The sequence below is a fragment of the Nilaparvata lugens genome, chromosome 1 (assembly GCF_014356525.2).
Source record: "Nilaparvata lugens isolate BPH chromosome 1, ASM1435652v1, whole genome shotgun sequence".
NCBI lineage: Eukaryota > Metazoa > Arthropoda > Insecta > Hemiptera > Delphacidae > Nilaparvata > Nilaparvata lugens.
In genome coordinates this window covers 89,519,278-89,543,609 of record NC_052504.1, presented here as the reverse complement: position 1 = coordinate 89,543,609, position 24,332 = coordinate 89,519,278, and the positions used below count along the sequence as shown (strand labels likewise).

General features: G+C 33.1%; 2 protein-coding genes across 3 annotated transcripts in view; one reads left to right on the top strand and one right to left on the bottom strand.

Moving 5' to 3' along the window:
- The window catches only part of LOC111061484, a 72,919-nt gene extending 70,242 nt beyond the window's left edge, over positions 1–2,677 (top strand). Inside the window, exon 21 of the mRNA XM_039445013.1 lies at positions 1,958–2,677. Within this exon, the coding sequence (XP_039300947.1) occupies positions 1,958–2,677 (720 nt within the window). The remainder of the gene's footprint in view (positions 1–1,957) is intronic.
- Positions 2,678–13,761: 11,084 nt separating this feature from the next.
- On the bottom strand, positions 13,762–24,007 carry LOC111061482 (lipopolysaccharide-induced tumor necrosis factor-alpha factor). 2 transcript variants are annotated; one of them, XM_039419557.1, is made up of 4 exons: positions 23,619–24,007; positions 21,861–21,952; positions 17,429–17,588; positions 13,762–14,374 (listed from the first exon to the last, which is right to left on the bottom strand). In XM_039419557.1, exons 2-4 carry the CDS (start codon positions 21,937–21,939, stop codon positions 14,272–14,274), a joined length of 342 nt encoding a protein of 113 aa, XP_039275491.1. In that variant the 5' UTR covers positions 21,940–21,952; positions 23,619–24,007; the 3' UTR covers positions 13,762–14,271. The 2 variants fall into 2 exon arrangements, with proteins under 2 accessions (XP_039275491.1, XP_039275490.1); XM_039419556.1 differs by having other exon boundaries at positions 23,422–23,997.
- Between the last annotated feature and the right edge of the window lie 325 nt (positions 24,008–24,332).

Sequence of the window (24,332 nt, the reverse complement as noted above, 5' to 3'; positions counted from 1 at the left end):
TATTCAATACATCAGACAGATACTAAAATATTATAATATTAGAATAAATAGTATAATAATAATAGTATAATGATATTATGATAGATAATAATATTAAAATAAATAAATAGTTGTGAAATATTTCAAATATTATAACTAAAATAGGAAATATTCACATATTAAAAATATAATTTTGAAGAATCACCGAAAAACAAACTTAATTCGTCATTATGACTATCTTGAAAATAAATTTGTTGAAACATCACCTTGTAAGAGTATAAAAGTTAAGACTAAACTACTACATTATGATTTATAGGACATTATAGTTGTGATATTCAACCGTTATAGCTATATCATAGAGCAGGGGTCTCCAACCTTTTTTTATCCAAGGGCCACATTGTTAATTCTAGGGAGGCTTGGAGGGCCAATAACAAGGATTACGTGGAATTTGACTTGTGGGACCATTTGCTAAAATCTCGCAATGGTTGATCGCTGCTTGTTTACAGCTAATTCTACACTTATTAAGAAATGGAGTGGCTAGTAAGAGAAGAGTACTGAACAGTTATTGTCAAAAATGCGTATAAATATATATTTTAAAAAATCTGTTGCAATAACTCTCGGCGGGCCGGATGCGGCCCGCGGGCTGTAGGTTGGAGAGCCCTGTCATAGAGGATAGATAGCATGAGCTAGTGGGGTCCACGTTTTATTGACAGTGAAGAAAGATAGGAGAACAGCGTTGTCAATTCTCTGCCTGCTACTGCCTACAATTGAAGATGGCTGATACCGGTTCATGTGATGTAATATTAACTGTTTACTCTCGTTAGAAATAATCAATTATGGTGTTCATTTCGCCAAGAAAAAATATTTTTCTATAATTATAATTTAATAATAAATTCTCATAATTGAGATTGAATATTTTGTCAAGTATATTTCTTTATTGTCAAGAAACGATCTGACAACGTTGTGGAGGTAGACAAATATCTGCTTTGTCGAATGATGGACAAGGATGGCGACTCCAATGTTAATCAAATACTGCCATTATAACGTGGACATCATTAGGCCTATGCAGAAAGCCTGGTGCTATCTTTTCTCTATCGTTATACTTAGAGCATAATAATATACACTATAACAATATAACACGAGGAGGCTCCTGGTTTATATTTTTGGCTTCCAAATAGCAGTCAGGGGCCTCCTATATAGTAACTAGTCGTCAGGCTCGCTTCGCTCGCTATATCCGTCTAGCAAGGGGGCTTCGCCCCCTGGACCCCCAAGAATAAGATAAGCAGACTCGCTTCGCTCGCCTGCATTTCTCATTTGAGCATTTTCATCATATGTTAGGACAATCCAGTCGGGGGTCCAGAATAAACATCAGACTAAACGGATATGGCGAGCCTGACGGCTACTAATATAATATTCCCAGGATTGAAGTAGCAGTGCCCAATCAATTTTTCCGCGATAAATGCATTTAAATCTTCAACTTGGTGCCAACCTAACAAAATCAACTCAACTTAATGCCAACCTGACAAAGTTATTAATTCAGTTGCCAGTTAACAACTGTTTCGAAGAGGTACTCAAATTATAGTTCTATAGTAACATATGATATGGAAATTTCAATTATAATTAAGAGATCGGGAGAAGAAGAATATACATGCTAAAAGACGAACTTTAAACCCTTAAAAACAACCCTTAGAGTTGAAATATTGCCAAAAGATTTCTTAGTGCGCATCTAAAGGGCCAACTGAACATACCTACCAAATTTGAACGTTTTTGGTCCGGTAGATTGTTAGTTCTGCGAGTGAGTGAGTGAGTGAGTGAGTGAGTGAGTGCCATTTCGCTTTTATATATATATAGATGTGCAACGGTTCGTTCTCGATGAAATTCCTCCATTCAATAACTTGACAAATGGGCACATTTTTTGCAAAAATATCTGAATTCAAATGGTCTACTCTAGTACTAATAGATTTTAAATGTTTTTCAGATAAGTAGTACAAGTAAAGGTGTCCAACATATCTCTATCGAGAGAGAATATTTGAAAGCAGTTCCATTGAACATTTTACCACTTAAAAATGAAAACAAGGATGAGAAAGTTAAAACTAGTTCCAAGCGTCAAGGAAAAACGCCTGAAAGTTCCAAAGCTCAGAAGAAAACTTCTTCCAAAGGAAAGCCAGGAAAGAATATTCATCAAAATTTGAACAAAGAAGAAAAAGACTTCTTTGATAATTATGAAAGTGAGGAAAAATACGAATTTGAAGACTTTTTCTCACTAACATTCAATGAAGTAGAAAAAGTCAAGTCAAAGAAGGGGAGAACAGAATCTAAAGAGAAAAAGAAGAAAAATATTGAGCCGGTGAAAACTAGCAATGATGGAGAGGAACCAAAAGATATGAGTAAGATAGATCTACATCCCTTGGGGAAATGTAGGCTGGTTCCTATATTTTCTGTGAGGGAAATAGAACAGTTGCACAATTCTGTGAGGAAAGTTACTGAGAAATCCATTTCAGATAAGCCAGACTCATCGAAAGATGCTAAGTTTTTGGATTTGTCAATGCAAGAGCAGAAATTAAGTTCATCTGATGATGTAGACTCGATCACCTTCTACAAAAACATGGTGTTTGTAGCAAAGTATAAGATTGTACTTGGACTTCATACTCCAATTATGGATCTATATTTTGTTGGAAAAGTAGTAGGGAAACGATGAAAACTCAGTTATAATCATACAAGAATGAAAAGCCATGTAAGCTGATAGAATTCACATTCACGTGTTTTTGCAATGATAAATTTCCATTAGAAGCTTTCAAAGAATGTTGGAACCATAATGTATTTTCAATTGTTCAAAGCTCTGACACAAATCACAGTGAAATACTGTAGTGAAAAAACAACATAGGTGTAATTTGTTTGATTGAGGAAAGAAAGAAAAATATTTCAAAATAATATTCTGTTTTTAAATATACCCAGCGTTTAAATTCTAACTGCTATCTCATTAACTACCATATTCAAAAGAATTTATTGCTGAGAAAATTACAAATTGCTCAATACATTTTGCAAACTTGTTTTGATATTCAAACTTCTATGTAGCCAACATACTCAATAATAATGAGTAGCCTACCGTAGCTTTGTGTAATCTCAACACAATAAATTACAGGAACAATGATTATCTCATCGTATGTGTACTGCAATATTTATGTTTCCTACTGAAGAAAAGCAAATTATTTTATTTTAGTAGTTGATATAAAACTATAGTCCTATATCACATATTGATATTTCATTGTTTTCGACACAAATAATTATAATGTGATTCATTCAATTTATATTTTATAAGTGATAAATATAATTTCATATAACCAGTTTATAATAACTTCAATTATATGGGCTACTTTTGTTCAAATTAATAAAAACTTGTTTTATACCCTCATAAAGGATACCTACAAGTTTTATAAACCATTTTATATTAACTCTTTATTGCGATAATCGATTATTAATTTATTCTGATGTTCACACTTCACAGAGGTCCTCAGAGTTTTTTGAAGAAGTATGAATAATGTACTCTTTAATTATCCTTTGATAATTAATTACTGTATTATTAGAAATTGGGATTTCCGAATGAATCCATGTAATAATAATGGTAAACTGCCATCCAAATTAATCATTATTATTTAATAAATTGATAATAAATTATCAATTTAAATTAATCAATATTAATTACCATCCAAATTAATCATTATTAATATTAGATTTAAAAAGTCCTAGGTGGAATACACGGTTTCTTTTCCTGACTTTGTTTTCTGTTTTTAATAAGAATTCAGTTTTTCTCTCTTCGCTCCATTTTGTTTTTACTCATAGCGCTTATTGAATGATTAGGTACAATTTGACTTCTTATCAACTTGACAAATGGGCACATTTTTTGCAAAAATATCTGAATTCAAACGATACGGTTCGTATTCAATAACTTGACAAATGGGCACATTTTTTGCAAAAATATCTGAATTCAAACGATACGGTTCGTACTCGATGAAATTCCTCAACGAATCCATTCAATAACTTGACAAATGGGCACATTTTTTGCAAAAATATCTGAATTCAAATGGTCTACTCTAGTACTAATAGATTTTAAATGTTTTTCAGATAAGTAGTACAAGTAAAGGTGTACAACATATCTCTATCGAGAGAGAATATTTGAAAGCAGTTCCATTGAACATTTTACCACTTAAAAACGAAAACAAGGATGATAAAGTTAAAACTAGTTCCAAGCGTCAAGGAAAAACGCCTGAAAGTTCCAAAGCTCAGAAGAAAACTTCTTCCAAAGGAAAGCCAGGAAAGAATATTCATCAAAATTTGAACAAAGAAGAAAAAGACTTCTTTGATAATTATGAAAGTGAGGAAAAATACGAATTTGAAGACTTTTTCTCACTAACATTCAATGAAGTAGAAAAAGTCAAGTCAAAGAAGGGGAGAACAGAATCTAAAGAGAAAAAGAAGAAAAATATTGAGCCGGTGAAAACTAGCAATGATGGAGAGGAACCAAAAGATATGAGTAAGATAGATCTACATCCCTTGGGGAAATGTAGGCTGGTTCCTATATTTTCTGTGAGGGAAATAGAACAGTTGCACAATTCTGTGAGGAAGTTACTGAGAAATCCATTTCAGATAAGCCAGACTCATCGAAAGATGCTAAGTTTTTGGATTTGTCAATGCAAGAGCAGAAATTAAGTTCATCTGATGATGTAGACTCGATCACCTTCTACAAAAACATGGTGTTTGTAGCAAAGTATAAGATTGTACTTGGACTTCATACTACAATTATGGATCTATATTTTGTTGGAAAAGTAGTAGGGAAACGATGAAAACTCAGTTATAATCATACAAGAATGAAAAGCCATGAGCTGATAGAATTCACATTCACGTGTTTTTGCAATGATAAATTTCCATTAGAAGCTTTCAAAGAATGTTGGAACCATAATGTATTTTCAATTGTTCAAAGCTCTGACACAAATCACAGTGAAATACTGTAGTGAAAAAACAACATAGGTGTAATTTGTTTGATTGAGGAAAGAAAGAAAAATATTTCAAAATAATATTCTGTTTTTAAATATACCCAGCGTTTAAATTCTAACTGCTATCTCATTAACTACCATATTCAAAAGAATTTATTGTTGAGAAAATTATGAATTGTTCAATAGGTACATTTTGCAAACTTGTTTTGATATTCAAACTTCTATGTAGCCAACATACTCAATAATAATGAGTAGCCTACCGTAGCTTTGTGTAATCTCAACACAATAAATTACAGGAACAATGATTATCTCATCGTATTTGTACCTTACTGCAATATTTATGTTTCCTACTGAAGAAAAGCAAATTATTTTATTTTAGTAGTTGATATAAAACTATAGTCCTATATCACATATTGATATTTCATTGTTTTCGACACAATACAAATAATTATAATGTGATTCATTCAATTTATATTTTATAAGTGATAATATAATTTCATATAACCAGTTTATAAAATCACTTCAATTATATAAGCTACTTTTGTTCAAATTAATAAAAACTTGTTTTATACCCTCACAAGTTTTATAAACCATTTTATATTAACTCTTTATTGCGATAATCGATTATTAATTTATTCTGATGTTCACACTTCACAGAGGTCCTCAGAGTTTTTTGAAGAAGTATGAATAATGTACTCTTTAATTATCCTTTGATAATTAATTACTGTATTATTAGAAATTGGGATTTTCCGAATGAATCCATGATAATAATAATGGTAAACTGCCATCCAAATTAATCATTATTAATTCAATAAATTAATAATTTAAATCAATCAATATTAATTGCCATCCAAATTAATCATTATTAATATTAGATTTAAAAAAAATCCTAGGTGGAATACACGGTTTCTTTTTCCTGACTTTGTTTTCTGTTTTTAATAAGAATTCAGTTTTTCTCTCTTCGCTCCATTTTGTTTTTACTCTTAGCGCTTATTGAATGATTAGGTACACATTTGACTTCTTATCACCTTAACATGGAACACTTCAAGGAAAATCGAAAAAATACACAATTAAAGAACAATAAAAATGGAATATTTATTCAATATACAAAGATGCAGTATCTCCAATAAACGGCATAAAAATATAATCTCAATAAACTGAATACTAAATCCAAAATAAGTTATTGTTTGAAAACAAAATGTCTTAATATAATGAAAATACAACAGTGATATAATACTAATCGAAATTGATTGAAGGATTGAGGAGGCTGTATAACTAGTTTTCATAGATAACTTATAGCTAGTTTGTGGAGGTTATAGGCTCGTTAAAGCTAGGACTGAAATAAATTGTATAATCATTGACAGAGCCTCTAATATTATTTTCAAAATAACTAACTAACTTATAGCTAGTTTGAGGAGGTTAAAGCTCGTTAAAGCTAGGACTGAAATAAATTGTATAATATCATTGACAGAGCCTCTAATATCATTTTCAAAATAACTCACAGGATTTACATTGACCCAAAACATCATTCAACACAATGCATTTGTTAATTCAAGAGATTGTCATAGTATGTATTTCATAATACCATAAGAATAAAATATTAAAAACATTATTGCGATGATTATCCTGAGATGGTTGATATTTAAACTGAAATCAAAATACATTCAAATTTAAAATCAGCAACTTATCCTGATTGGGTTGTACAAAATATAATACATAAATTTACAAATAAAACATCTAATAATGAGTACTGTGTACTCTAAAAAGAAACTCAAATTGGGCTATACATAGCTTGAATTCTTCAGCATCCCAAACTGACAATGAAATAGGTAAAACTGGTTTGAAATATTAATGATTTCCTATTTACAATAGCAGACATAATATATTGAGAGTAATGTAACAATGTTTAAAAATAGCTTAAATTTAGCTAGCTTGAAGATCTGCAGTGCCTATCTTAAATGCAGTTCAAATATAGTTTGACACACATTTTGATCGTTGTTATATTTATCAATGGTTATACTTTTCGAATACATTTATTATTGCAAGATGCTATCAACCCATGATAACAGATATAATATACGACAGTAAAGGCTTATCAACGTAATCACACTGAATAAAAATATTATTATCATATATATTGTTTTGGTAATCCACTCTTAGATTGATATTGGCAATAGATGGATAAAAACTATTTAACTTGTGTTGTACACAGTAAAGTAAGTTTTGCTTCACTGACGTAAGTTTTCTTCTGTAAAGCTAATAGTTGAATAGTTTTTTCAATTACATCAATCATGTGAATACAACTCTGTTGTTACTTGAGTAATTTTAATAGTGATTAATATATTATTGTTAATGTCCCTTCAATATCAACTCAAATAATACTTCTCAAATAAAATATAACATCTCGTAAAATACTTTTGGAATAAATCCGAAAACTAATACTTTTCAAATAAAAACACACATTACGTTTACTCCACGAATAATACTTTAAGGGAGACTAAAAATGTTTATCTTGATTAAATGAGGACAAAACACTCTACGGGATACATTCTTAAATTTCATGGGACTTCAGATAACCTAGAGTTGGCAAGCACAGGTTATCTAAGCCTATATTTTTTCATAGAAGATGAATGATATCATCTATTATGAAAATAATAGAGTGTAGATTGAGAATAGAAGATGAATGATATCATGTATTATGAAAATCATAGATTCAATAGATTGTAGATCGAGAATAATTGTCTAAACGGAACATACAAATCCTAAGTGGTCCAGTATAATGCACCTGGCATCTCATTCAGTTGTTTATTTCAAAGCGTTTTAGTTTCAAGGGAAAACGAAATTTGCTATCAAGGCACTATACATTAAAAGAACATAACAATGATGCATATTATTGCTCACATTTGTTTCTAAAAACTACATCACAATAAAATACCGGTATCAAATCAAATCATTTTTCAAGAATACACAACCAAAGTCTACAGTACACAGTAAGTCTGTCTTTACAAAATCAACATAAGAGATTATTGTAAATGGATTTTCCACGTCACAGATCTTGTAAATCATAATACTATCGATTATTCAGTAGATTAAAGAGATAAATATTGGTTTCTGCAAAAACATAACTTTTCTCAATGGGAAGTATATAATGATATCTAGTTGACATCAATGTCCGGTCCCACAAAGAAAAGCTCAGGTGAAAAATTACAAAAAGCATTACACATAAAAAATAGAAAATTGATTCCAGGATAGATCTAGGAATAAAAACACAATTATTGTCTAACAAATTATTGTGATGTTGATTTCAACTGCAGTTACAAACTTTGTATAATGACAAATTATTGTCTAACAAATTATTGTGATGTTTCAACTGCAGTCACAAACTTTGTATAATGACTATTCGGCAAATAATACCAGTTCCATTATTATGAAAAAAATATATTGTCTAACAAATTATTGTGATGTTGGTTTCAACCGCAGTTACAAACTTTGTATAATGACTATTCGATAAATAATACCAGTTCATTATTATTTTACAACCATAATATCTTCAAGAATGAAAAGGTTACTAAATCATAAAACTCTACTGACATTACTAAACTAAAAGAAAAATAAATCATATCTCTTCAATCACAACAAAAATCTACAGTAGAGCAACAAATTATTGAGATGTTGGTTTCAACCGCAGTCACAAACCTTGTATAATGACTATTCGACAAATAATACCAGTTCCATTTTTATTTTACAACCATAATATCTTCAAGAATGAAAATGTTACTAATTCACAAAACTCTACTGACAATAGCTAAACTACAAGAATAATAAATCATGTCTCTTCAATCACAACTGAAGTCTACATTAAAGCAAGTCTGTCTTTTCAACTAAAATAATATATTATAATAAAACGAATGTAAATAAAATTTCCACTTCACCGGATAAATTCTAAATTATTTAGTGATCGATTAATTCAGTAAACTACAGAAATAGTTTATTTATAATCTCAAAAATCATAAGTTTCTAAATGAAAAGTACTTATTGCTGTTTGAAATTTATTAAGCGTCATAGCTGAGGTGAGAGTTCACAAAAGGCACTATAAATTTTTGGAAATAAAAATTAGAATAAAACAGGAGTTATTGCTCACAGGATAAATCTATAAAACCTCACGCGTAAAATAGTCAAACAAAAACATTGTCTTATATTTAAACTCGTACGCACATTTTTTATTGTTAGTGTTGTCATATTGACCATATTGCTCTTTGATGAATAAGTCTCGTATTTCTGAATGTAATATGTATACACATACTGAACATGCATAGCATGGCGTTATGAGTTATTAGAGTATCTAGCGTATATGAATAATAAACTCAATTTTTGTGTATAGCGGTTATTCCAAATTTTCATGACAAGGTCCCTGCTTGTATAGAAATCAGAACTAAAGCTGTACAATAAATAGCCCAAAAAAAAAAAACATTTTTGGAGATCAATTTTATAGCATGATCTAGGACAAAAGTTAGAAAACCCATTTTGATGGAGTAGGGAATATATTTATAGGAATGATGACTAATTCAATGGAGAGATACAATCGTTTGGACTGAATGTGCAAAATAAGCACTGGAATAATTTTTGATCATCGGCAATACACCTTCCTATAAATTCAAGTAAAACTTGATTAAAATTCTGAATATTATCAACACACTATATTAAATGAATGATGATCCAGGATCACACAGGAATGGAATGGTCAAGTTGATAGATCGAAGTGGAATGTAAGTTATTCAGGTGAATCTTGTTTAGAATAATTGAAGTCAGGAATAATTCAGAGTTATTATGAACAAGGGGACAATCAATTTATGCTCATACACTGAATAGATTAGCAATGAGCTTGGATCACACAAACAATGTAACGTGAAGCTGATAGATTGATATAAAATGTAACAATTCAAGTAAATCTTGATTATAATAACACTCTAATAATTCGAGGAGTGCCCAGGAGCTTCATTTCAAATTTTCATTTCTTTTATTTTCAATTTATAGGAGGCGAATCAGATACTAACATCCAGCACTACTTTTTCTTTGTCTTGACAGGTAAATCAATTACTATCGAAGAACTATTCACGTACTTCATCAAGAACGTACCACCTCAGAATTAATTATAATCCAATTTGATGATTCGGTACTCAATATAAATGAGCCCCCTGAACCAAGGACTTCGGCCGTGTAACTGCCATCCGGATGATGTTCACCTACTTTCTTGATAAAATACACGGGTGACGGTGTTCCGTCGGAGCTAGCGCTTGAATCGGACTGAGATGGTTCTTCCATGGGCTGAAAATCATTTGTTAGTGGCTGCATATGGATTGAAAATGCATTTGGATCTGATCTATGGTAGTTTTGTTGAACGGCTTCAGCAATTGCTTCGAATGGTTTCATAAGTTTGGCAAAAGAAACAGTAGAATCTTGAACTTCCACAAGCGGCAACGCTCCTGATGCCTCGTTCATGTCATACACTTCAGTAGAATTGACCACATTGGTCGCTGATTGTCCTTCGGATGGTAACACTGCTCCATCCAGGTTCATCTCATTAGCAGTATTCATCACACTGGATGATGGTTGTCCTTCCAACGGCAACCCTGCTCCGTTCCTTTCATACATTTTAGTAGGAGAATTTACCTCACTGGTAGATGGTTGTCCTGTTGCTGTTGACAACCCTACTTCGTTTATATTGGTAGATGGTTCTACGGAAGGCAAATCAGTTATAATAATTATAGCGCTCAAGGTAATAATAAGTAAGCGCTCAAGGTAATGTGAGCGATCAAGTAGATGAGGCAGTTGAACAACCAAGTGTGAACACAGATGATGGTGTTAAAGTAAGCACCAAAAGTAATGTGAGCGATCAAGTAAATGAGGCAATTGAACAACCAAGTATGAACACAGATGATGATGCAATTGGCGAAGAATTAACCGCTCCAAGTAATGTGAGCGATCAAGTAGATGAGGCAGTTGAACAACCAAGTATGAACACAGATGATGATGCAATTGGCGAAGAATTAACCGCTCCAAGTAATGTGAGCGATCAAGTAGATGAGGCAGTTGAACAACCAAGTGTGAACACAGATGATGGTGTTAAAGTAAGCACCAAAAGTAATGTGAGCGATCAAGTAGATGAGGCAATTGAACAACCAAGTATGTCTGGAACAGTCACTCTTGAAGATGAAACCGACAGCAAAAAAGTCGCAATCGAAGCGCGTGTCAACAAATCGGTGTCTTTTACCTTCAAAATATTTTCATCAGGCAGTAGAACTACTTTTACCTTGGTCAATGATAATATAACTGATGACATTGCCAATAATAGACCAATAATTGGTCTATTAATAATAAGGCAGTTGAACAACCAAGTATGAACACAGATGATGATGCAATTGGCGAAGAATTAACCGCTCCAAGTAATGTGAGCGATCAAGTAGATGATTAATGGTGAAAGATTCATTAACTTCTGTGATGAATATGAACTGGTCATTGGAGGTACAATTTTCCCTCATAAGAGATGCCATAAGGTTTCATGGGTCTCCCCTGATAATGCAACAGAGAACCAAATAGATCACATAGCAATTAGCAGAAAATTCAGAGGATGCCTTACAAACGTTCGAAACAAGCGAGGGGCAGATGTAGGAAGTGACCACCATCTGATTATGGCAGAATTTCGCATGAAAATCATGACATGTGCTCAGAAATTTGCTAAAAGAGGGAGAAAGTTTGACCTTGGGAAGCTTCAAGAGAACAGTATCAGAGGTGATTTTCGACTACAACTTCAAAACCGCTTTGAGGCCCTACAGATGACACCCAATGTAGATATAGCATGGGGAGAGAAACAAGAAATCTTCACTAAGACAAGTGAAGAAGTTCTTGGATATAAGGACCCCCAAAAAAAGGAGTGGATGTCAGAGGATACTTGGAAGGAAATTGCAAGACGAAAGAGTTGAAAGCAAAGATGAATCAAAGCAAAACCAGGCATCAAAAGACTCAGGCTCAGAAAGACTATGCTATATCAATGAGGAATGTTGAGAGGAAAGCCACAAGGGATCAAAGAGAGTGGATAAATGAGCAAGCACAGAGAGCAGAGGAGGCGGCCAGAAGGGGAGATCTGAAGGAGCTGTATAGTACCACCAGACTACTAGGAAAGAGAGGCTTTCGCAAGAAGAGACCCATCAGAGACAAAGAAGGCATGTTACTTGCATCACAAGAGGAGCAAATGAAAAGATGGGAGGAACACTTTGAAGAAGTGTTGAACAGAAGAGGAAATGCAGGTGAAGAACAGGGTTTTGTTCAAAATAGAAATGCAGCTCTTGATATTAATGTAGACCCTCCAACAAGAAACCAGATCATTGAGGCAATTGAAGTATTGAAAGCTGGAAAAGCGGCTGGTATTGACAATCTCCCACCAGAAGTGTTCAAACTAGACTCAGAGCTAACAGCAGAGATTTTGGAACCCCTTCTGAAGATGATCTGGGTGAAGGAAGAAATACCAGAACAATGGAAAAAAGGCCTCATTGTGAAAATTCCAAAAAAGGGAGACATCACAAAATGCGACAATTGGAGAGGCATTACCCTTCTGTCTATTGCAAGCAAGGTACTGGCCAGAATAATCCTTGATAAAATAAAACCTTCAATAGATCTGCAATTGAGGAAAGAACAGGCTGGATTTAGAGAAAACCGAAGCTGCATTGATCTCATCAACACCTTACGAATCATCATTGAACAAAGTTTGGAATGGCAGAGCCCCCTGTACTTGACCTTCATAGACTTTGAAAAAGCCTTCGATTCAATTGACAGAGAATGCATGTGGAAAATTTTAGAAATATACGGCATTCCACCAAAGATCTTGAACCTGATTAAGGGCTTGTATGAGGGGTACAAATGTCAGATAATGAGGAGCTCTGGCACAATACAGGACAGACACCCATAGACATTGAGATCAGAAAGAGGAAATGGAGGTGGATAGGCCATACTTTGAGGAAAAGAGAGGGAGCAATTGAAAAGGATGCCTTGCAGTGGAATCCCCAGGGAAAGAGAAAAAGAGGAAGGCCAAGGATTTCATGGAGGCGAACAATAGACAGCGAGCTTGGGAAGGTGAAGAAGACATGGCGAGAGGTGAAAAGATTCTACTGTTTCTTTTGCCAAACTTATGAAACCATTCGAAGCAATTGCTGAAGCCGTTCAACAAAACTACCATAGATCAGATCCAAATGCATTTTCAATCCATATGCAGTCACTAACAAATGATTTTCAGCCCATGGAAGAACCATCTCAGTCCGATTCAAGCGCTAGCTCCGACGGAACACCGTCACCCGTGTATTTTATCAAGAAAGTAGGTGAACATCATCCGGATGGCAGTTACACTGCCGAAGTCCTTGGTTCAGGGGGCTCATTTATATTGAGTACCGAATCATCAAATGCCTATGAAATTATGGACGTTCCATTCGTGGATAGCAATGGCTGACCTCTATCATGCGTACTTCCAGTTATACCTAACATCGCAAGAATCAGCCGATTCTCAAGGAATAATCATCCAACTGCCACAGGACCTCCTGCCGTACAAGAAAATTGTAAGGTTTTTAATAAAAAGGTTTTTCGTATAAAAAAGGTATATGAATTCAGATGCTTTGTAAGACAGATTGAAGTAAGATTTGCACACTATTAGACAATATTGTAGATTAGAGTGCATGTAGCAGAATGGTGCTTTTTCTACATGTCTAATGTGTGCACTTATTACCTGATCTCGTTCTACAAGCCATCTAAATTTTTTGTAGTGTTGTGCATGCGCATGTGCATATGCATGTGCATGAATGCTCTAATAAGCATAGTTTTTCTAGTTTGTAAACAACCCAAATCATGCTAAATAATTATCTCCCATAAAAAATCTCACATTACTAACGCCCCAAGTCTAATTTTTTGTAGTGTATAGTCAATCCATAAAAATAATTTTTAACAAGTGTATCATATTATATTAAGTGTAATAATGTCATGAAAATTTCATTTTTCCTGAATTATTCAGGAAAATCCAGAATTATTCGGAATATCATTACGAAACAATTTATACCTGAACAATGGATCAAGATCACAAGAAAATGGAATGAGCTAAATGAGAGATCGCTGTCGCTGAAGAATGGAATAGTAGGTTGTTGAAAATTTTCAGGAATGTAGATGTGATGTATCAATGATGTGGCCGATACCAACCGAAGAAGCTCAGCTTAGGTTGTCGAGTCGCGATCCTGGGCAAATAGATGAAAATTATCTACTGACATCAGTTGGTGTAGGTTCCTAAGTATGCTCCACATGATGAGCAGTAATGCATGGCATCCTGACACGTATCTATGCAGTATGGATAGAGGGCGCATGGCCAGAATCTGGAAAAAGTGAAAAATGAAGTAGATTATTTCAACATAACTCAATAAAATACAAGTTGTATATAGTTAAAAGTTATGAATGGCCGTTTTCACGCGTACCGATTTTTGTCCTACATTTACTCGCCGACAATCGGTGATTGTGTAAACAGCCAATAGCTGTCAACAAACTTTCTGGTAGTGCTCAAACCGCTCGTTTAGATTGACATGTTATGTTTTAGACAAGCAGTTCTACAGCTATAGTTCTACAGCCACGTTATAATGGCAGTGGAGAAAGATAGGAGAAAAACGTTGCCGATCCTCTGTCTTGTCAATGCCTTCTATAGACGGTAGCTGATACAGTCTTATTGATGTAATATTAACGGAATTATTCTCGTTTAAAATAATCAATTATATTTTATTAAGCAAGAAATTATATTTTTAAATAATTTCATAATGAATTAATATAATTAAGATGAAATATTTTGTTGATTAATTATTAATTCTAAATTGTTAAAAGACGATCTGGCAACAGAGCAAAGCGACATTGCATTTGTAATGCAATTGATGTTCTCAATTAGCTGCTGCAATAAAGTATTTTGACTTTTGACTTTTGAAGGAGATAGCGCTATCCGCTTTGTTGAATGATAAACAAGGATAGCAATACCATTGCTAATCAAACACTGCCATTTAAACATGGACCTCACTAGTAAACTGCTAGTTTCCCAACAAAAAAGACACCAGAAAAGTTTAGACTGCCGAATCTTTCGAGGTTGAGTGGTGGAGAGGACTTAAAAGTCCTAACTCCACATGATGAGCAGTAATGCATGGCATCCTGACACGTATCTATGCAGTATGGATAGAGGGCGCATGGCCAGAATCTGGAAAAAGTGAAAAATGAAGTAGATTATTTCAACATAACTCAATAAAATACAAGTTGTATATAGTTAAAAGTTATGAATGGCCGTTTTCACGCGTACCGATTTTTGTCCTACATTTACTCGCCGACAATCGGTGATTGTGTAAACAGCCAATAGCTGTCAACAAACTTTCTGGTAGTGCTCAACCGCTCGTTTAGATTGACATGTTATGTTTTAGACAAGCAGTTCTACAGCTATAGTTCTACAGCCACGTTATAATGGCAGTGGAGAAAGATAGGAGAAAAACGTTGCCGATCCTCTGTCTTGTCAATGCCTTCTATAGACGGTAGCTGATACAGTCTTATTGATGTAATATTAACGGAATTATTCTCGTTTAAAATAATCAATTATATTTTATTAAGCAAGAAATTATATTTTTAAATAATTTCATAATGAATTAATATAATTAAGATGAAATATTTTGTTGATTAATTATTAATTCTAAATTGTTAAAAGACGATCTGGCAACAGAGCAAAGCGACATTGCATTTGTAATGCAATTGATGTTCTCAATTAGCTGCTGCAATAAAGTATTTTGACTTTTGACTTTTGAAGGAGATAGCGCTATCCGCTTTGTTGAATGATAAACAAGGATAGCAATACCATTGCTAATCAAACACTGCCATTTAAACATGGACCTCACTAGTAAACTGCTAGTTTCCCAACCAAAAAAGACACCAGAAAAGTTTAGACTGCCGAATCTTTCGAGGTTGAGTGGTGGAGAGGACTTAAAAGTCCTAACTCCGCCTGATGAAAATTGTTTTTATTTTTTTCAATCTTGATGGTCCGTATAGAATGAGGATGAAGTTGGATTCCCACACAACAGAGATAGTGGAAATATAATTCCCATAAATTCGAATTCTATTATTCGAACTCGCTCGGCCAGGCTGAGTGGGAATAGGTTCCTATTAGAACTCGTGGAAGTTATATTTTTACTGTTGTTAGTTATCCAAACCTTTTTCAATATTTTTAATACTCAACATTCATGTTTTATAGTGGCGACATGTTTCGTGCAGGCGGCGCACATTTTCAAACCAAACATACACTGAGTTTGAAAATGTGTCACCAGCACGTAACATGTATTCACTATAAAACGGGAGTGTTGATATTAAAAAAAAGTTTTTTATTATAACTCAAGTTACGTATTTTTACTGTTCTCTGTCACTATAATGTGGGAAACCAGCTTGAGAGTGATAATTTATGCCTAAGAAATCTAACTTAATATTACTCAATATAATAATAACATTAGGCCTAATACGTTTGTTTCTTTTCTGATGAGCCAGTGTTTAATGAAATTTGAGTGTAATATATTTCAAAACATTAGACCTAATAAGTTTGTTTATTTCTGATTTTTCAGTGATTAATGAAATTTGAGTGTGATATTTCAATTTGATTTTGTTTTCAATTCATATTAATTTAAAATTATGTTTAATTGCCTATATTTTGGATCAAGAATAATTTGGATTCTAATTGATTTGGGCAATTTGAACATTTTCATTTAAAATGAATTTGGAGGAGAAATAGCTCAAGGTCAACCTCGTTTTTCTTTTCCAATCATAGGGGTTATTTTTACATTTTTTGCTGAGGATGATGCCCTCATGTACTCCAGTCTTGTGCGTGGGTACTGTGAAAATTACACATAATATTTATTGTGAAATATAAGAATAACAAATAGGAAATACACTAGAAACAACGATTTTGTGCAATTTCTTTATCTCAAATTAGGCTAACTTGACTTTTGAACCAAAGTTGGTCTGACCAAAAAAGACCGCTGATGATGATGCCACCTTAAGTTCATTAAAACCATAGTTTGACTTATTTATTATTTCAATATAAATAATAAATTTTATTAATAATAAATTATTTGTTTGTTTGTTGATACAATTGCAAATAAAATAATAAATTGTTTGTTTGTTGATACAATTGCAAATAATATGAATATGATTGGGAAAGAACAACAGGTTTGGCCCAAAACTATTATATTATTACCAGATTTTAATAATGAATAACAAGTTCAAAAAGAAAGGTTAATTTTTTACTCTTAAAAGTTAATGTGGGACTGGCAAAATCTCTTTCATTTCAACTTGATAACGAATGCTACTGACAGATTAAAGTCTCTACAGATCTACTGGACAATTAGATACGGTACGGTACTTACAGAAAACATAGGAGTAACGCGATAAGATGTGTGTTGGTATTTGGCCTGTACTTGACTCTGGTCTCCACTTCGGCGTGGCAAGACGGGCAGATCATGCGCTGCGGAAACGGTGAAAAGGTCTGCTCCACAACCACCTGTACTTGCGGTTGAGCTTGGGACGCTGCAAAATCACAAAATTACATAAATAAAAAACCCATCAAAATTAATATTTGATTGAAACTGTACAAATAAAAACATGTCGCAGCAAAATCACAACTTATATAAATGAAAACCCCATCAAAATTAATATTTAATTGAAATTTTATAAACAAAAGCATATCAAAATTAATATTTGTGCAAGAGGTTTCACGATTGTAGAGCACGCTGCAAACGGGGACAATAGTAGACGAAAGATTGGAGACGCTTCCAATCTCTTCAGCTTCAATCATTTGATAAGTAGGCAGCTTTCCATCGTTTTCTGTCCAGAGCTGTACTTTCCAGTTGGATGTAGCAGTGGACCCCTAGATCTTTGGTTACTTGCTTCAAATATTGTAGCCGGGGTCTTCCACGGCTATGTCCAATTATTATACCTTCCTAACTTGAATTCGTTGTGTCTAAATACATAGCCAAGCCAACAATGCCGTCTGTCCTTTAAAATACGCAAAAGAGATCGCTTTTCCTCAACCCTTTGAAATACTTCCTCATTAGTAATTCTATCAGTCCATTTCAACTTGAGCATCCGTCTCCAACACCATACTTCAAAGGCATTTAGTGCTCTTTCTTCTGCCTAACCAATAGTCCAGGTTTCTGAACCATAGAGTGCAATACTCCAAATGGAGCTTCTTATTCATCTTTTTCTAATTTGTAGCTTTGAGGAAAGGACATGCTGCTTACTGATGAAAATAGCCTTTGCTCCTCTTATACGACATTTAATATCATCTCTGTCCCTTCCATCTTCAAACGCTTCCATCAAGAGGCCGTTATTATAGCGTGTATTGGGTAACACAGAATTAAAAATGTCACGGACATTATTTTGAGTTCCGGACATTTCTAATTTCGCGCTCCCGCGACAGCTAGTGGAAGCTACTATTGACCCTGTGAGAAGGCTGCTCTATTGTTAATTTGAGTAATAGTAAGTTAGGTCTCGAAGGCATAACTTATGAAATATGGGTAAACAAAGATGAGTACGTCAAGATTGGGAGAATTATTTCCATATTAACATACAAATATTTCTCAAACATTCAATATACAGAGTGTCCCAAGAAAGTTGTGACATAAGAATACCATAGATTCTATGGAATTTGCAACAAGAAATGTTCAGTAAAATTTTCTCATATCAACTTTAGATTTCACGATATATATTATAGATTTTTCGATAATTTTAAAAAACATTCAGTGAAAATCTAATTCTAAGGATATGGTTAGAAAGAGGAAGAAATTCACAATAAGATTCATATACAGACTAACCTCTCTATAACGAACCTCCACTTAACGAAATCCTCTACACAACGAATTTTTACCTGGTCCCATGACATTTTAAAGTTTTGGCTGCTTATTTACCTCTATTTAACGGATTTCGGACCTCTCAACAACAAAGTTTTCTCTTGACTTCGTCATACAAAATGTAGTGTGTGTAGGAAGCAGACGGTCATTTTCAAGGAATTGTTTAATTTCAGCGGAAAGGTCAATAGACTAAAAATAATGGAAATTCAGGTAGGAAGAAGATAAGGTGGTAGACAGTCAATAGAGGTTGAAACACATGTCGGAAATCGAATGCAAGTTACTGGAAATTGAATTCCAAGAAGTTGAAATTTGTAGACCAGGCAGGTGAACGACTGGACTTTCCCATTCTTGCTTTTGTAACACATTTCAATGAGTGTGAATGAAATAGAAAAATATTGCTACTGAGTATGTACTTTGATTAAACTCCACTAATAGTACAAACCAAGCTTTCTGGAAATAAATTGGTGAGTTTACTTACTTATACATTCTATAATAATATCCAAAAAACCATGTTTTTTTTCTATTTTTAAACAGCATGAATTTTCAATTTCCATATTAATATTGGCCTGATAGGTGCCCTACCTACGTTCGCGATGATATGTTTTATGTACCATATTCATTCATTTACGGCCGTGATACGATATTACAAGATTCATAAGATCATTGCAGTTTTCTTGACAGAGCAACCTCTCAATAACGAATACCTCTCTGCAGCGACGTTATACAGAGTTTCGACTATAATTACTTTTCTTTGTTTGACGTTTTTTGAACTATTTATGAACGCTCAAACTGTACGAATTTTGCTTTGAACTCTACGAATGTACTTTTTTCTTCTTTGAGCGCTCATAAACCTAAAAAAGAGTCAAACAAAAAACAAATTATATGAGCCTTATTGGAAATTCCTTCTTCATTGCAACCATAACCTTAAAGTTAGACGTTGACTGATATTGTTCTAGTTATGTGAAGATTTTAAAAAAATCTCGAAAACCAAGGTCAGTAAAAGAAAAATCTACTTGACATTTTCTGTTTCAAATTTCATGTTTCAATGTTTAGAATCTATATGGTCGTCGGCTGTTACACCTTTCGTGGAACATTCTGTATATTGAATTAAAACGACTAAGAAATTGTCAAAAAACACCAGATTTTAAATCTGTGGTTTTTTGACAATTTCTTAGTCTTTTTCATTCAATATTGAATTAAGATATGAATAATTACCACAATAACAGCTTCTCAACTACACAAAAAGATTCTATATATTGGCCGTTTTAGAGCAAAGCTGTACTTGAATCAACAGTAAGTTACTCTGAGTCTCATGCTGGAGTTGGAGTTGAGAGGAAGTGGAAGTTTAATGGAAGTTAAAAGTAGGATTAAAGGCACTTAATATTAGCTTAATTATCTGAAACGGATTACTCATTCCATTGCAATGAATAGAGTAATTCCAATTGTAAGATTGATATTCGAACAAGAACGTTATCCCATTTAACATGAATCATCAAGGGCTATAAACTCAAGCGAGTGATAAGAGTTTTCTCAAGGTCATAAAATATCTCTAAGAGAAAATAAGTTTTCTATAGTTCGAAATTTTCCAACTATAGTTTTTATTTGGTTTTATGAAATAGTATTAAAAATGCATTTCAACTGATACCGTATATATTAGTAGTTCTGCGAACAGTAGACCTCGCTCATGAATACAACTTTCAATCTAATGAGAAGGGACAGTACAGTAAGTACAGTATATTGTGAGATTTGGCCATGACATCTATCATTTTCTCCATTGAAAGTGCTAGAGACACCGGACTTATCAAGGAGGTACCTTTATATCGTCTCCATATTTACAATATTAACATATATTACAACTTTTCTAATAATTGATTACAAGAAATCGGTCAACTGACGGAAAAATGGAATATGCGATGAATCGTCTCACAGACGATGGTGAGACGGAAAATGATTCTAAATAAGATGGGTTTGTTGGTGACAATGACAGGAGGTTGCTAATGATGTTTTTCATGAAAAGTGGATTCAATCAAGACCAAATAAGGAACAAATAAGGTAACCTAGAGCTATTCCTCAAATAAGGTAAAAAGAACAAATGAGGTAAACCTAGTGCTATTCCTCTCCCAAATTTAGATATGGTTACACATAGTCCGAAATAGGTCAACTCTTGTAGTTCTTCACTTCACAAAATTTTCTGTCCTTAAATATGTTTACAAAGTAGATTTTAAAATTTAGATGCTTAAATATTTATCAAATGATTTCTTCTCTCTTTTCAAGTATTTTGAACCCACATTCTCTATAAATGTATAATTATTTCTCCTATTGAGTGAGTTTTCTCATTTTGATAATTTTTTTTTTCAAAGAAACTGGAATTTGGAATCGATGAGCAAATAGGAAAAATGACATCATTTTACGTTTTGAGTCAATAATTTATTGAATGAGGCATTAAAATGTGTGTCAATGTGCCTAAAATTAATCCTTAATACCTTTAATACCTTCTGCTTCATCCATTACCCACACTTGTGAGATAGATGGCGTCAAAAAATCAAAACATTCAACTTACAAAAAACATTCAACAAAAACTGTAACAGTTGAGATGGTAGTGATCCAGTGCTCGCTCTCTCAGAAAAATTCAAATCATCACCCATAAATTCATTTACACTGTAATATACCTTGTCACACATTAGCTTCCGGACGGTTCTCCTAAAGGCGGCCTTATCCAATAACTCTGAATAAAAGAATATCTTTCGAAAGAACAATATTATTTAAAAAATATCAACTAGGTAATTACTCAAAACTTTTTTGAATGGTCTCTGATGTACCTATAAGTAAAATTTACACATTTGAATAATTCTCATCAACAACATCTTCATTACATTAAACTGTAAGATTTTAGAATAAGTTAATTGCAATTTTGATTGGAGTACTTCAATTGTAATCGGCAAATACTCACGATGTGGAGCTGCTCCAGGTTTACCAAATTTCATTGCTTCATCATAGGTTGGGGGAGGTGCTCTCTCAGCCATTGTCATTAGGGCTGTTTTTCTGAAAGACAGTAACTTTATATAAAACATGTTGATTTTCAATTGAATGGAATTTGATTGTTTTACTTGAATTTTATCAAAAGTTGAGACAATATTATTTCACATAGACTACAAGAAATTATATATGCACTACAAAATGATGAATAATTTGATTTCTATAAGTCTAATCCACTTCAAAAGGACTCACTGAATTAATACCAAATGGAAAATGTTATTATTGAAATCGGTGTAAAATTGAATGAGATAACTGTAGTGAGGTCCACCTTATAATGGCAATGTTTGATTAGCAATGGTATTGCTATCCTTGTCCATCATTCAACAAAGCAGATAGCGCTATCTCTTGCTCGCTTTGCTATGTTGCCAGATCGTCTTTCAACAATGTAGAATTAATACATTTCCTATTAGGCTACATTTTTATGTTGTGGTTTGTTATGTTTTATTATGCTGTTCCTAATGTACCTGTACATGATGATGAATAGAAACTTTTTCAATTCAATAATTAATTTAAAATATATTTTACCTTAATCATTAAAATTCATTATGAAATTACTGAAAAATATAATTTTTCTCGCTTAATAAAATATAATTATTTTAAACGAGAATGAACAGTTAATATTACATCAATGAACCTGTATCCGCTACCGTTTATAAAAAGCATTGACAAGACAGAGAATCGGCAACATTGTTCTGCTATCTTTCTCCACTACCATTATAACCATTATGGACCTTACTATAGAAGATAATAAAAACAGTCTCTGGAGAAATAACAAAACGCGTCTAAGTTACAGGCTCAATGCCTTTTGAAGGCATTGATCGTTGTTTTACACTTACCAATTGTTGGCCGACATTTAGAATTATATTGTTCTAATTGGCTGAGAATTAGCCAATTCAGAGAAGAATTCTGAGTGTCGGCCGATAATTGGTGAGTGTAGAGTGTAAAAATGGAGAACGTCATTGATGAAAAAATATTTTTTGAACCAATCCTCCATGTTAATAATTGATTTTTATTATTATTGATTTTCTATTTATATGCTTCTTGATGCTTGAGGGCATTAATGACTTCAAGATAAAGCATTATTCTATGGACAGATCTTCCATGTTCATGTAGTTCTATAATTCTTATGTTTATATAGTCTAGAATGACCCAACTAGATTACTACTAATGCAATTAGTATGAGTATTGATTATCTATTATTACAACAAAAAAACTACGGTTGTCAGTCAATACCTAGTTGCGTTGAAAATTGGTTACAAGGTCAACAAGAAGATTAAAAATAACATAACCTAACTTAATCGCTCTACCACCTGCTGATTGCTGTTTGCATGCCAAAAAAGAGTAGATAAAAAGTATTTTGTTGAATAGAAAACAAAGTTTAATTATCATAATAATCGTTGGACAATGTATTATAACAATTACATTTTTAAAGAAGTTAAGATTTAAAAATTGTTAGGAAAAAATAGCCTACTTACCACACAAATTAGAACAGGTAATGATAAAAAGGTTCTAGTTGCGCAACACTGGCAATATCTAAATTTATTCCAAAAATAATACTTTATTCCAATATATGATAGTGAGAGTTAACGTTCTTCAAATAACAATAAACCAATAAAAACAACACTTGCTAGTAAAAACTGAAGAAGTGAGCAACAAACACTTTTTGATGTACCTGAGACCTGAGGAACTATTCAGCAAACAAACTGATAATTTTCACTGTTCTATTTCTGCAAAGTAAGTCAAGTGACGTCTGACGTTTCTTATTGAATGACTAATAACATGATAATTCACGATTATTATGATGAACTTTGGTGGGGAGGATGACGTTAACTATGACGTATATGATTTAAATTGCTCAATTAAAGTACGGTACGATAAAACGTATTTATTAATAGAACGTGTTTCACTGATAAAAATCAACAGTTGAATGATTCCATATATTAAAAATTACAATTTATTGTAGCTTTGATCCATCTAGGATTAATAATAAATATTATTTCACTAGCTGACGAAATGACAGGTGAGTTTTGTAGATTCGTCTCTAAAATCATCTGTTCACGTTAGAGATGTGTCGTTCGGTCATGACCCGTTCGAATTGAACGGGTCATTAAGGTGAACGAGTGATCCGGATCACATTTATTCAAAAAACCCGTTCATTTGACCCGTTCATCAACTGAGGTAAACCCCTGTTTTTACTGTCTTTACACATCAACTGTGGTGAACCCTTTTTTTTTTTTTTTTTGCTTGTTTATAGGAAAGCTATAGAAAATTAACCGTTCAATTGAACGGGTCTTTTTGAACGGGTCGCGGCAGTGAACGTGAACGACTGACCCGAATCAGTAAAGTGATCCGAACTTCCCATCTCTAGTTCACGTCACGTTCACCT

Bases quoted from the DNA above. Each gene is read 5' to 3' on its own strand.
- LOC111061482 (XM_039419557.1), bottom strand. From the start codon at position 21,939: ATGACAATGGCTGAGAGAGCACCTCCCCCAACCTATGATGAAGCAATG. The intron at 17,589-21,860 runs GTGAGTATTTGC...GTGATTTTGCAG, and splicing joins ACCTGGAGCAGCTCCACATC to CGTCCCAAGCTCAACCGCAA. The intron at 14,375-17,428 runs GTAAGTACCGTA...CACTTTTTCCAG, and splicing joins GCGTTACTCCTATGTTTTCT to ATTCTGGCCATGCGCCCTCT.